At 35.7% G+C, this 14,322-nt stretch overlaps 2 protein-coding genes across 3 annotated transcripts; both read left to right on the top strand.

Moving 5' to 3' along the window:
* Positions 1 to 1,619: 1,619 nt before the first annotated feature.
* LOC138313522 (polycystin-2-like protein 1) lies at positions 1,620 to 3,089 on the top strand. Its single transcript, XM_069253922.1, has 4 exons — positions 1,620 to 1,728; positions 1,994 to 2,220; positions 2,500 to 2,665; positions 2,989 to 3,089. Exons 2-4 carry the CDS (start codon positions 2,008 to 2,010, stop codon positions 3,087 to 3,089), a joined length of 480 nt encoding a protein of 159 aa, XP_069110023.1. The 5' UTR covers positions 1,620 to 1,728; positions 1,994 to 2,007.
* Positions 3,090 to 5,652: 2,563 nt separating this feature from the next.
* On the top strand, positions 5,653 to 14,054 carry LOC138313521 (polycystin-2-like). Of its 2 annotated transcripts, none has more exons than XM_069253921.1 (12): positions 5,653 to 6,100; positions 6,377 to 6,922; positions 7,462 to 7,490; positions 7,862 to 8,010; positions 9,448 to 9,688; positions 10,077 to 10,205; positions 10,498 to 10,716; positions 11,955 to 12,060; positions 12,303 to 12,423; positions 13,261 to 13,303; positions 13,624 to 13,648; positions 13,832 to 14,054. In XM_069253921.1, exons 1-12 carry the CDS (start codon positions 5,755 to 5,757, stop codon positions 14,002 to 14,004), a joined length of 2,127 nt encoding a protein of 708 aa, XP_069110022.1. In that variant the 5' UTR covers positions 5,653 to 5,754; the 3' UTR covers positions 14,005 to 14,054. The 2 variants fall into 2 exon arrangements, with proteins under 2 accessions (XP_069110022.1, XP_069110021.1); XM_069253920.1 differs by having other exon boundaries at positions 6,377 to 6,937.
* The last annotated feature ends 268 nt before the right edge of the window (positions 14,055 to 14,322 follow it).

The raw sequence follows: 14,322 nt of genomic DNA, 5'->3' as shown, positions 1-14,322 counted from the left end.
CAAGTGACCATACGCAAAAAAATATTACACGGGCGATATCACTGAATATCAGGCTCGGAACATATGTGAAGAAAATCTATTCCTGACGCATCGAATGCAAATACTTATGTACTATTCATAAACTATATATACTTAGCTTCGCAATCAATATCTCTATTAATGTAATCTGGTACCAAAGGAATACAAGCCTGTGTTTATTCAGAACATCATTTTACTAATTATTTTCAAATCAAAAAGTATACTAATATATGATACTATATTATTTGATAAATTTATTATTTCACTCATGGATTAACCCTTAGGAAGGTTTTACTTTTGTTTTAGTACAAGACTAAAATGCAACAGATGGCTCTCTATAGAGAAGGTGAACGGGACAAACCTGGTGTACTTTGAAAGTGGTCTGGGACAAAACAGCGAACAGCTACGGGAGATATATCTGAATTCTAGGCGCTCGGAACATCCTGAACGAATAATCTGTGGATTTCTTCATTGCTATACCTGTCCCCAGTATAACAGGTTCCACCAGGGTACCAGAATGAACTTTTGGTGTTCATGAGGGTTCTCTTCTGTTGCTCCCTTACGATGGTCGCCTCCCGCGACATAGTTTTATGATACACCGGAGTGACACCACTCCTCTTAGTAAAGCACCGGCGATATCTCTTGAGATTGGAGTTCTATAAAGAGCTTTACACTGGAATTCATATCAAAGTGCTGTTAGCAGTTGTGGTACCTCTCTTGTAGACGTATATGACCTACTTATTTACTCAGTAATGAGGGAATTTACGAGGAGAAAAAAAATTCCAACAAAATAATTTATGATGCGTTTCGCGCCTGTTCGGAAAACTGCCCTGGTTGACCATCTTCTTGGTCCTACACAGTCATTGCCTAGTGACAGCATGAGCGCAACCGTTTCACCATTCTTTCTTACACATTCACTGTATTCTTTCGGAATGGGGAACTCGAGTCCCTTCAGCAATGTCAATGGGGATGTGAGCACGTGTTTTTTCTTATCTGTATCACAACCGCTAACGCAGAATTATCAATTCAACTCTAGACAACAGTTCAGTTTACAACATCAATCTCGTTTTCACGTCGTATTCGCTTATGCCAAAACAACAGTCTTTGATAAACTCTTCAATATTCGTCTGTTCAATTAGTAATTTATTTTTCCAGAATCTACATAAAACCAGAAAACACAGGCCATACACTTCTTTTCTTTATACTCTGTCACGCAAACTTAAGAGAAATAATCTAGCGTCATATCATATCTAAGTCACGTGTCTGTCTCACTCTGCAACCAACTCTGTGCATTCCCACATCATTAACTTCGGCGATACCTTCCCTGATTGCGGCTATCGTATGAGGTTGAAGAACTTAGGACACTTACGGGAGAGGCATTGATGGTGAACTGAATCTTTCCGGTGTTTAGGGGGTTTTCCTAAAAGTCGTATATCTTACACATCATTCTAATTTTAAAGTTTATCTGCATGCAAAGATTAAGTAATTGAAACGCATATAAAAACCTCTAGTAGTCGTATGGTGCTGTAATAGTAACACGCTTATGTAGATACTCCGTTAAGACTGAGTATAATAAAACATACCTTGTTTTGTAGGCCTTAGTACTAGCTGTCCTGATTGTTTGTCTCTGTTCGGAGAAGACGGGAGAAAATGACTTTCATTTTCCTCCAATTTCTGTATATCCAAAGATAAAGGATATATACAATCAAGGTATGAATTCTTTTCTAGCGATTCTTTACTCTTCATAGTTCTTATTAGCAACTGTAACTGGTACTAAATTTCACGTGGAAACATATGATGGTTTTAGATTGGGAAGACACGATTCTGATTGGTGAAGTACTAATACACTTAAGATGCCCAATAGAAAAGGATACTCGAAATGCTAGTCCCCATGGTCTATGAATTATGTGAGGGTGAATAAATGATGGTTGATGCGGCATGGATAGTATTGTCCTTTGAATCCATATAATTACAGGAAACCGACACGATATGTTATCTCCGTGCGACAAGCCAGAAACGACCGATCAATTGCGTCGTCGGTACACCATACGTATGGACCGAAAACTCAACACATTTCTAAGGAACTTCGCTATGGGTTTGGCATACATATGTGTTCTTATGGTCATTGGATCTCAACAAAAAGTTTCCGAAGTCAGCAGACAGAACTTACAAATTAAAAGTACCCTAACAGCAACAGGAGAGGTAATAACAAAATCCTTTAAAACTGATTTATCAAATAATCTTTTTCATTGGTTTATAGGATATTAATTACATTTTGTTTCAAATTGCATCGAACTAGTTAAATCTTTCCGAACAAAAGTGGACATAAGCAGACGGATTCTTCTTCAAACCAACTTTCTTTGGCACAAACATTACAAAATGTATTATACTCTCTGAATTGATGAAATATGTCTCTGCTTGTATTCGATAGATAAATTAAAACCATTATTATAACTCCTACAATATGATCCATTTTGTCAGATTAAATCAATAGAGGATGTGTGGATGTATATTGAAGCTGTTGTGCTGCATCGCCTGTATTCCTCCGAGTTTTATAACGGTGAAATCAAATCGTTTGATGACCTGAGATTTATAGAAGATAACCTAAAAATGGGTCCGCTGAGAATACGACAAATTCGAGTTTCAGGTAGGTGCTGCATGCATATTACCCTATCAAAATGTGTAAGGTAAACATGAACGATGAAATTTAGGATGTTTTTTGAACTCAGAAAGCCTACATTTCGAAGAATCTCAGCAGCCATGCACCATTATTTTGTCACGATGTCATGGAGTCCTTAATATGAGGCGTTTCCATACACTGCGCCTGATATGCTTCTGGGACATCCTTTCCCCTGTAGCCTCTATAGGACAATCGTTATATTGTATATGTGACACATCTATAGTGATATGTTTTCGAAGTGTCTAAACAATCCTTATATATAATTTCCAAATACTCATTCTATGTTTTAGATACCTGTGCAGCTCCCGCTTTGCTAAGGACTTATGCCATACACTGTTTACCTGGCTACGATACAGACAATGAAGATAAAGGTGTTTTACACGAAAGGTAGAAAATGGTTAAAATATTCATTTTAATGCCACCGCTATATATCTTACAATACAAGACTTAGGAAAGCCGAGATGACGAAGTTTAACCTCCAACCATTTCCTTATACATGTAGATGACATTCAAAACGGATACAAACTGCTGGTTATTTACCTGATTCCACCCGAAGCAAGAAAAAAATCACTAAATCACTAAATTGAATCAGAACATTCTCCTGTTTACTTCCGTGGGAAATATATAAGTGCCTTCACAAACAGTAACTCTGCCCAGAGTGTAAAAAATCAATAAATACGTATACCCATCAATGAATTACTTTACAATACATTGTCATGAACCAAGAAAAAGACCACACCGCAATTACAGGGGACTCGATATAGTAAAAATGACTTGATTCCGGTGATTTGTACATCATGGTTTGACGGGACTGAATGACGTTTCATTCATCGGAAGGTTAAAGTTCGGAGTTAGATTGGAAAATTTTCCGTCAGATATGGAACTGATTCACGTCATCGTATTGACGGATAAACCATTTCGTATTGACGGATAAAATGTGGCAGTAAATATCCGTCAGTATATGCGGCAGTTGCAAGATAAATAGTGTTACACATGGCTTTGTCGCGGATTCAAATTTCTTTTGTCATTTATATTTTGCTGAACCGTTAATTTAAATTCCAGCATATTTGACCTGAAAAATGTAACCCTATAGAGGTAGGCAGGCTGGTAGCCTTGCTTAAGCCCCAATGATATTATTGGTGATAGAAGATTGTAAATCTATAGAGAAAAGACAGGCTAGTAGCCCTGCTTAAGTCCCCATGAATATCATTAATAGATATAGATATTTGAATATTCAGGAAGTGGGGTACCTGTTGAACCTTGACAGAAGTTGTCATGTTAGCCGTGTATAATTGTGAATCGCGGGGCTGAGTTAAATTATAGGGTATTTTATAAGAGTACAAGTATTAGTTATTTAATAACAACCATGCATATATTTATTAGGCTGTGTTTAATTTCATAGTACATTATTGTGGTAAATATATTTAAAGGTCAGTAACGCGGGATTGTTTACTCATGCTTGCAGCCAGAGTTAGGTTGTTGTTTTAGGGCATGGCCAAACTAGGTGACCGAAATATCTGTAAAATGGTTACGGCACCTACTTAGTAGCGACTACGTGGGATGTTCTGGAAAGCATGACAGGACATCGCACGGTCTATGCACGTGTTAAACTAGGTGACCAACTTATTAGTTAATTGTTACCGAATAGGTATGGATATGGTAGGGACTACGTGGAATGTTCTGGAAGGAATGACAGGACATCACGTAGTCCACACACCTGTTTAACTGCGCAGTATAGTTTGTGCAAAATGTGCATATTACAGGCGGTCCAGCCTCAACCAAGTCAAGTCAGAAAATCAAAACATTTATATTTTGTTAAGCCTGCATCAGGCGCCGGTAAGGCTGTATTCTGAATTAAAATTAGTAATTTTTGACAGTTTATGATGAGCTGGGTAACCTTTGGGGCAAGCATTGTCCCAACGGCACGTGTACCAGTCACGTACCCAATCATTATAAATAGAGGGCCGCAATAGGCCCCAGTCAGACGGAGACGGGAAACTAGACTGAAGACTGAAACTAGACTGAAATTAGACGGACATCAGACGGGAATAAGACTGAGACTGGGTACTTCCGCCTCACATACACCTACGTCACCGCCTCCTCTAGGGCCACCTTTGAGAGAGAGAGAAAGTGAGAACTCTTGTCTACACTTTGAATAAAAGCCGTCAACAAGCTTCTACCCTACTCCTTGTCGTCATTTCGACCAACACAGCCAGCCATAGGACGACAACAATCTTGATTTGAAATTGACCTGAAATTCACATGAAATTCACCTGAAATTGAGGTCAATTTTATATGAAGAATTTTCAGGTCAATTTCAGGTTAATTTCCCCTGAAACTGACATGAACAAATCTTTATGTGAATTCAGGTTAAATCTTCATATGAATTTCAGGTCAATGTCATTTCACCTGAATTTTTTTTTCATGTACAATTCAGGGCAATTTCAGGTCAAATTGACCTGAAAAATGCTTCAGGTCAATTTCACTTGAAAAATTCTCCATATGAATTTCAGGTCATTTTCAGGTCAATTTCATATGAATTTCAGGTCAATTTCATGTCAAGGTTTTGACCTGAAATGACTTTCTTTGCCCTTTTCAGGTAAATTTGAAAAATTTCACCTGAAATTGACCTTAAATTGACCTGAATTTACCTGAAGACATATTGCCTGTGTATAATACATAAATCCTATATAACACAAAGCCTCAATGCACTTCGAGATATTCACTTTCCTGCATTTACTAAAATGCAATATGTTGAAAAGTCAATTACACTGATAAGGTTAACCCTTGTTGTGTTCTCTAAATATTATATTGTAGGTTGGATCCCTTGGAACACATCTGATTTATGGGATGGTGTCGACACCCCGTACCGATATCACTACACCAGCCCAGAGGAGACACCAACCTACTGGGGTCTATTTGGGACCTATGGTGCCAGTGGGTATCACGTTGATTTAGATATTTTGCCAGATGAGGCAATAAATGTAGTAAGAGATTTAAAAAACGATGGATGGCTCGATCAGAAAACCCGTGCTCTGTTTATAGAAATCTGTCTCATGAACAGAAATAATAGATTGTTTACCCAAGTCAAAATCGTCTTCGAGCTCCCAAGTACAGGTAGAGTCTTCATGAACACACAGGTCGTATCAGCCAATCTGTACCCCTACACCAATACATTTGATTTTATTGTCCTGGCACTACAGTTAATCTTTGTAGTCACCATTTTTATCCGACTTGTGTCACTGATCGTCAAAGTGATAAAGACCAGAGGTCATTCCCTTACAACAACGAGTCAAGTCTTGGACATCCTACATCTTGGAGTGTCCATCGCTGCAGTGGTGTATTTTTTCATGAGGTTCACCGACACAATAAGCGTTCTCAACACCCTTAGACAAGATACGGGTAAAGTTATTTTTACTATTTTAGTGGTTTATTTGTATATCAAATATATTTAGATAACCTAATTTCAGTATTTCGCCGTCTATAACTATGAAAGTTTGTGGCCTACATTGCTATTGATTTGGTCGTTTCAACATCTTTTGGTTTCCCATATCAATATTTAACACAAGATTGTGAAGACAAATTCAGTGATATTACATTAAATATTCTTAGTATATTTCAATATGCTTCAACAAGCACATCAACATACGGACCCTTATAGTTTTTTATAATTAACAGGATTCTACACGTCTTTTGGATGGGTGTTCCTTTGGGATGAATACTACACCACTACTCTTGGTATCATCACCTTCATCGCTATCCTTGACGTACTGAAGAATCTGTCATTCAACTACTACCTGTTCCTGATGTATAAAACAATTCTGTCATTTCGATCCGAGGTTTTCCATTTCCTTATAACACTATCCATCATTATTGTAGGGTTCGCCAGCCTAATACATCTTATATATGGACATAGTGAAAGTGGTTTTAGTAGCATGGCGACATCAATTCTGACTTTATTTCGAATGACAATTGGAATTATCAAGTTTCGACATGACATACAAGTGGTGGTAGTGGGTATTTTTATCATTATAGGACTATACGCTTCAATGGCCACGATTCTTTTCGTTAACCTATTCGTCAGTTCATTGGATCATAGATTATCATACATCAAGGAGTGCATTAGGAAAGGTTTGACTTCATTCGACTCGCATCTCAGTAGTCATTTCTGGAACAGATTGTCCAAAGTATTCACAATTTGTGGAAGTACACAACGGGAACAAGGTTTGTTAAAAATAGGTAAAAATATTTCGTTGATCATTTATGTAGTTCGCTCTCAAGTCTAGAACTACAATCGATTCATATTACAATGATTATATTACAGAGATGATATATTGCAAACGTTATAAAAAGACTAATTTTGATTGCGTTAACGTCAGTATGAACGCAATTCGATAAAACATTCAATCTAGCTCGTTTGCGATACATGTAGAATATGCATGTATCCTAATGCGGTCATATCACCTTTTACGCAATCAAAACATTGTTTAATTCATATAGCTAATAACATGCTTACTTCTGCATGTTCGTCGTCATATTTAAATTGGTTGATAATTTGGGTTAGTACGGGAGGCATTTTGAACGCAACTCCTCTTTCGTTGACGATATGGAGACAATTTGTCCAATTTACAGATTGTCGATTTATCCCATAGATCACTGCCTACCAAACTCAGTTTTATATTGGAAGACAAGTTTCAGTTTACACATACATATATCTAAACATATTGTTTGTTGAGATCATATTTCAATATGTCTTATTTCAGAGCACGAATGTGACACTGATCGCCCAAAGGTAACAAAAAACACCCACTTCATTTCTAATTATCAATCACTGTTCCAGTATTAAAAATCTGAAAGATTACTTTGGAATACGACATTTTGTATATTTTCATTGTTATTCAATTCGTTATCAAAATTCAACAATTGCAAGCAATGGAGTAAGAGCTGCTAAGAATATTTATAAATATCCCTTCTACGTTATTGAAAAGGATAGTTTTGGACAGCATAGTGATGATGTGTTCACATTAATATGGCGTACTGTTCACTGTTCAATAATTATTATCATTTACATTTTTCATAACATTTTTCTTTTCCGCATTTTCGTCAATTTTGTCACAATTAATGATTCGATAATTGCGTCGGGGTTTTTTTTGCAATAAAAAGGGAGATGTAACCTGTGATAGGTTTCTATCGACGATCCTAAAGCGGTTTGAAAATGATTCCATCTTAGAGAGATCAGCCCTAGAGTCGGTGTTATTACACCTGGAACGTAGATGTAGACTAAGAACAACTTTAAACGGATTGCAGTTCAGGTTTGTACAGCTATAATATAACACAGCTACGTACACAATACTACATTATGTATTACACGCTCCAAAGGATATGTAGATAGCTTCCGCTATTCAAAGCCGCTATGAAAATTTAAAACAAAATTCAATCCCTATGTGTTATTATTGACTTTTGCTATAAGGATATCACTTAATGTAAAAGCGTCGTCTTACAACACCTCGGAGAGTTCCGTTATACGACCATTTCTTGCTAAACGTACATGGAGCTCCGCATAAAAAGGCATGATTTATGAACATGTCGATATATTAAGAGACTAATATGATCTTTCTCTACCTTGAGGGTATGACAGGGAAATCTCTACCCACGGAGAAGATTCACGACTTTCTCACCCGAGACTTGCCAAGGGTTAGACTGTTGTAAATCTCCTCTGAGGGTAGGGATTTTCCTGTCCTAAAATCAAGGTAGGAAAATTATCCTTTTTCTGCACCTGTAATTTCCCTAAAAATGTTAAAAACTACACATACCACGATTTGAAAAAAGACAAATATTTATTTGATACCTGTATCAACTTGGAGACTTATATTTGCTTTGTCAAAAACTTAATTAAACTTGTTACACTGTAACAAACAGAATTCTAAATCGTTTTGAAATATTTGACGTCAAAGAAATATTATCACATATAATATCCAACCCATTTTGATAGTCTTTTAACTGGGTTAACATCAACGAAATATGTCAAGGCATGTTAACTTTCGATTGCAATGATCATTAGGTCCAAGTTCAGAACGTGAAGCACGAGTTCGTGGTCAAAAGTAATATCAATTACTACATACACTACACGTGACAGCTTACAGGATGTTGTTTTAGTCATTTAGTCTCATTCAGTCAGACTCTTGATGTTAGAGACGTTCTGATTGTGAGTTCTCTCCCCTCTAAAGATCCTTACCTCAAAACAAGTATACGAGTTATTTCCCTTTTTATTTGACGAAATCATGACATTAACTTGTACTTATATTATCTGTCTTAATTTTTAACAGTTATTAATTAAAGAGATTATAATCATAATTAATATAATATATTTATTATAAAGAATAAACATATGTATGAATAATTTGAATGTCAGTATGAGAGAATCAAATTTGCTGAAGTTATGTATTTATTTGTAAAATAATATACGTAATATGCATTTCTTGAATAAAATATATGTTTGAAAAAAAAATCAATTTCCAATTTAACTGCACAGGTTAATGTTTATTTGCATATGACGTTTTACAACTTCCGTTTTATCATACAAATATGTTCTACGCGAGAAGGCTGTCTTGCCCTGGGTAAGACAGAGAAATCTAACCCTCACCGGAAGTGCAGATATCTTAGATGGGGTAGAAATGACGTCTTTCGACCAATAAATAACTGTGGTTCGTCGGTGAGGTGTATAAAACAATACTTGATAATGGTTCCAGGTATTCTATCGACTGGTCAAAGGAAGATAACACCTTGATAATGGAGTTCTTTGGAGGTACGGTGTACTGTAACATAACCGTTGATACCTATACCATACCCGAAGCCTGTCGACGAGGACTTGTTCCGTACGGTGAATCCACTCAGCCTATCAGTATAGTATTTAAGATACACCAGTTAAAAGGAAGACAACGACATGTCTCAGGACAAAACTCCGTAACCATGGATACTAAACAAAAGTTTGTAGGTTTACAATTACTATCAATATATTCATCCATAGTATAGTTGAGCAGAATAAAATGGTCGCAAATGATGATTCTTATCAACCATACTGTACAAAGTGGACATATAATAGTATATCATGTTGAATAAAAATATAAGTATCACGTTCAGAGTCATTGCTAACTGGAAATAATTTCATAAATATTACCAGATTATCATATCATAATTATGTTTATAATGTATCTAACAAATGCAGTCGGTGATACAACAGTTTTGACAAGTTGACAATGCTACATTGAACGTGTTTAAAATATTGATACCATATTTGTTAGGTTGATCTCAGATTTGTATATCGACAGAGTGTTTAGCGGAGTACATTACAGCGTTGTATATTGTTTATATATTAAAGTGCCATGTAATGATCAAAGTACCTTCTGATATCTTGTCGAGCCGACCTACGTTCCTCCTCATACGCAGCAGTAACCATAATGAATGGTACCAACTACCAGCTAACCGTGACCCAGCGAAGGAAGGGGAGGTAACTTTATTTCTGACGCTACACGTAATATATTTTGTCTCCTTAAGCAAAACATTTAAAACACTTGTTTCTGAAAATGTACATATATCAATTTTTAATCAAAATGGAAAATATAAGTAATTCAGGACGAGACCATCCACCAGCGACTGAGGTTTTGTAAACGTTCCAATGTGTTCGTAATCTTACCCATAATAAATAATGGAAAATAATTGTCAGGGGGTCGTCATATGCACAAAAGCTACATACAATTTTTATTTCCATACCCATTTCTGATTCATTTTTATTTTCTTAGGTTTATTTATCCGCTTCCACTTCGTGTTTCCCACACTACGTATTGGCTGTCATCTCTGACCTTTGGCCTGGTATTCCATCTTCCGTGCAGGAGAACAGTGCGATTGAGTACACCCTCACTAAATCAGGTGACGTCTTCTTCCTCCCCGGGATGTGTAAGAAGATTGCAGTGGTGTTTCCGGAGGCCTGTGTTTCGCAGGACACGGAAATAACAATATTGGTAATAATCGATATTTAAGTTTTTAATTTGCTTAGTTGAACCCATAACGATAGACCATTATCTTTAATAGTATATTTCAATTAAATCAATGCACCGTTTTCAACAGAAAATGTGTGGTCAGTTGAGTATTCATAATTCATATTCGCAAAGCTAAAAGTTGTTATGATATAAAATACCAGTTGTACTTACCATGACGACCACAAGTCCTGATTAAAGTAAATTTACTCTCTCAATCAACCAATTATTTTAGACCCAGGCTGTCGTATGACCGTTTATCTGTAAGGTATTTTATCTCTGAGCGAACCGATGCCACTATTATACCCGTCCACACCAGAGTGATGACGCTGTGCACGTTCAGCACGATAGAGGGGTCACCTTCACCAAACTCATGTTGGGTTGTGTGTTGTGTGTATGACCAGGAAAGCCTTTTTTATGAACAGCAGAGTCGCATTTCATAATGTATTGGTCAACATCGGAAGACGGAGGTTATCAAAAGGCTGGAGACGGCAAAGTATCGGAATTAATACGTCAGGAACGTCTCTGTAGGCTATCAAACCTGTCATGAACGTCTCTCTATTCCATTTTGTCTAGTCAGTGGTCGGTTGAAAGTCGGTTCTTCCTCCATATTACCGCTGGTCGCAGGGGTGTGTAGAAGAAACTGAAAACTACAAACCACCAGAGAAATACCTTTCCAATAGTTGCTTTCGAAGATGGCATTGTAATGTTCTGGCTTTTGTTTTCTATGACTGTAAATTGAATCTCTCAATGGGGAATGAGGAAGAATCTTGATTATTTCCATATGTCGTCTAATATGAAACACTATTGACAAACAGTTCTTTGTGCAAATAAGATATGTCATCTGTTACTTTTATCATTTATTGAATGAAATTAACTTTTCCTTTTTATAATGACCATACTTGTTAAGCTATCTTAATTAGCAGTTTTGGCGAGCTGTTTTCCTGAATTGTTAGATGTGAATATATATATATGCTAAAATCAAATGATTTTGAAACATTATGTACTATTCTATCGTAAATAATAAAGAGATAATGTAAACATTACATGTTGCTTCTTTATTCGTTATTTTGATGTTGTGTCTCTATCTAAAAAATAGGTTGTTGCTTAATTACTGACGCTGTGTGTATATATAATCTTATTGGAGCTAGGAGATGATTAATTATTACTGTATGTAAACCCATAGTCATACAGATATTTCCTAATAAATGTATATTTTTCAGCTGGAGCGCGGAGATAATTTCCCAGTACTGCATTTCCTGGCCCATGGTGACATCTCAGGACCTATAGCTGTTCAATTCAGGAGAAAAAGAAACATACCGACATGTGGTATGTATATATTATATTTCATTAACAGTAAAGTCACCGTGATTGCTTAGATTCAAGTGGGTGGATTGGATGAAGTTGAAAACTGTCATTCAATATTTATAAAAGACGTAAATTACAACCACAGTCACACTAGTTTTAAAATTAACCAAAATGAGGTGGGCTATGTCATGCAATATTTTGAAAGTATAACATGATTTATGAGACATCCCTGTATATAAAATGAAGTATAATTGTTGCTGCAGGTGATGAATCCCAATTTAAGCTAATGACGAAGCAAGGAGATCTGGAGTGGAAAGAAGGAAACCCTGGAGCACGGACATTCCAAACTGACTTAAGCGTCCAGATTGACTGTTTGAAGGAATGGTGAGATTTCCTTATAAATCAAACAATTGATCATGACATCACAAACGAAAGGTTGCTACATTCTGTACAAGTCGTGAGAGTAAAAGTCTAAATGGTTACAGTAGTTATGACAAAAAGTTATATCAAAGGAGTAATTTATTATATACACCTATTTGGTATTATACCTTGAAATGATGGTGTTAGACGTTGTATTTAGAAAGTGTAACTATATATAAATCTGTCTATTGGATATGATATATCCCGTCACAAGTTTACAATCAATATGCTTAAGACATTATGATTACAACTGCGATAAAGAAAAATGACTTGTCATCCTGTATAGATTTAATTAATATCATCTTCGAATATGGAATATTCGGGACGATGATATCACGATGTCTAGAGCGTGGGCATAATACAGAAAATGCAATTAGAAATGAACACAATTATACACATTATCACCTTTAAAACTAGTCAATACCATATAATGACTGACATCATATATTTCATTTAGGATGAGGAGTTTTGATATTTAGTACAGTTATAGATTGTTAATATACACTTTTTGTAATATCGAAACATTTTTCCGATCGAATCGCATTTTTTTTCTTTATATTTCAAAGATCTGTCATTTACATCTTTGTACGCACAGACAGTGCAGATGCATGTTTATTTATATGTAATACAATGCTTCACTGAACATAAGAGTTGTTTTACAAGAACAACATATAACTCTAGATTTATGATTCACTAAACGCATTGCAATCAATAGAATCAAATAATTCATCTGAATTAATATGAAAGTATACAAACATTTAGCTTCTTTTCAGTTATTTTTTATAATTTTCTCTTACCCAGCGTGAAGACTTCGATCACTGTGTGTAAATCAGGCTATCTCACTGTAAGTACATACTTTATAGCATCAATAACTAATACAATATATATACTCGGTTACAGCAAGTCTTCACACAACATTATGTTGATCACGATATTAGGAATATTGAAACAGGGGAATTCTATTAGGCACTTAGCATGTTGATTCCACTTTCAAAAACGTCCGTTGACAAAGTTGTAAAAAATACATATATTATTGTATAAGAAAATAAAATAATATCGGTTGAGTTTGGTTTTAAGAAACGCAATGGAACGACTACGAATGCATTTGGGGAATATTCGAATGATTTCCGTTATAATGACCAGTTGATATCTTTATTATTTCAGCTGCATCACAAGAAGACGTATCTGGGTAAGTTTTGATTTCATATCGAAATATGATTCATCAACGAAATTTTTAAAAAGACAATGTCGCAGATATACTTATTTAATTGTACTTTAAAACCTCGTGCGTATTACAAAACTCCTTATAATTTTTACACTACGAAATTCATCAGTATTGTTTTAATTTTAAGATATTATAATGACATTTTAGATCACCAAAAAGGAATTCTTTTGTGCATCTACAACAAAACTATCCCAACTCAGCACTGGCGTAAGATAGGACGCAATCTCGGATTCTCACAGAAATGGCTTACAGAACTGGAAGTCAGAAAACCGAGGACACTAGAAGAAAAGGCATGTGTGTTGTTCTACAACAATGGCTGAGGGAAAACGGAGGGTGGAATCTCTTCGATATACGCGAACGTTGGATGTAACTTCCGATGACACACTGTCATGTTCTATATTCCCCTTTAATTGTTGATATAGTTAGATTTAACTTAAGTCAACTACATTATATGTCTGTGTCTTTTGATGTTGTAACACGAACATCTTTTAAAAATACAACCTTAAAGCAATTCATACAATGAATATCATAGTTTACAGCATAGGTTTATTTTAGGACAAGTTGATTTAAACACTTAAACACGTTCTAGATAGTGAATTGTTTTATACTGTTATCAAACGTTTTACCAGCACACATAA

The sequence above is a fragment of the Argopecten irradians genome, unplaced genomic scaffold, assembly GCF_041381155.1.
Source record: "Argopecten irradians isolate NY unplaced genomic scaffold, Ai_NY scaffold_0713, whole genome shotgun sequence".
Taxonomy (NCBI): Eukaryota; Metazoa; Mollusca; class Bivalvia; order Pectinida; family Pectinidae; genus Argopecten; species Argopecten irradians.
Note: the sequence above shows the minus strand (reverse complement) of the source record. Positions and strands in the feature narration are given on the sequence as shown.

Bases quoted from the DNA above. Each gene is read 5' to 3' on its own strand.
- LOC138313522 (XM_069253922.1), top strand. From the start codon at position 2,008: ATGTTATCTCCGTGCGACAAGCCAGAAACGACCGATCAATTGCGTCGT. The intron at 2,221-2,499 runs GTAATAACAAAA...CCATTTTGTCAG, and splicing joins CCCTAACAGCAACAGGAGAG to ATTAAATCAATAGAGGATGT. The intron at 2,666-2,988 runs GTAGGTGCTGCA...TCTATGTTTTAG, and splicing joins ACGACAAATTCGAGTTTCAG to ATACCTGTGCAGCTCCCGCT.
- LOC138313521 (XM_069253920.1), top strand. From the start codon at position 5,755: ATGAACAGAAATAATAGATTGTTTACCCAAGTCAAAATCGTCTTCGAG. The intron at 12,424-13,260 runs GTGAGATTTCCT...TCTCTTACCCAG, and splicing joins ATTGACTGTTTGAAGGAATG to CGTGAAGACTTCGATCACTG. The intron at 13,649-13,831 runs GTAAGTTTTGAT...ATGACATTTTAG, and splicing joins TCACAAGAAGACGTATCTGG to ATCACCAAAAAGGAATTCTT.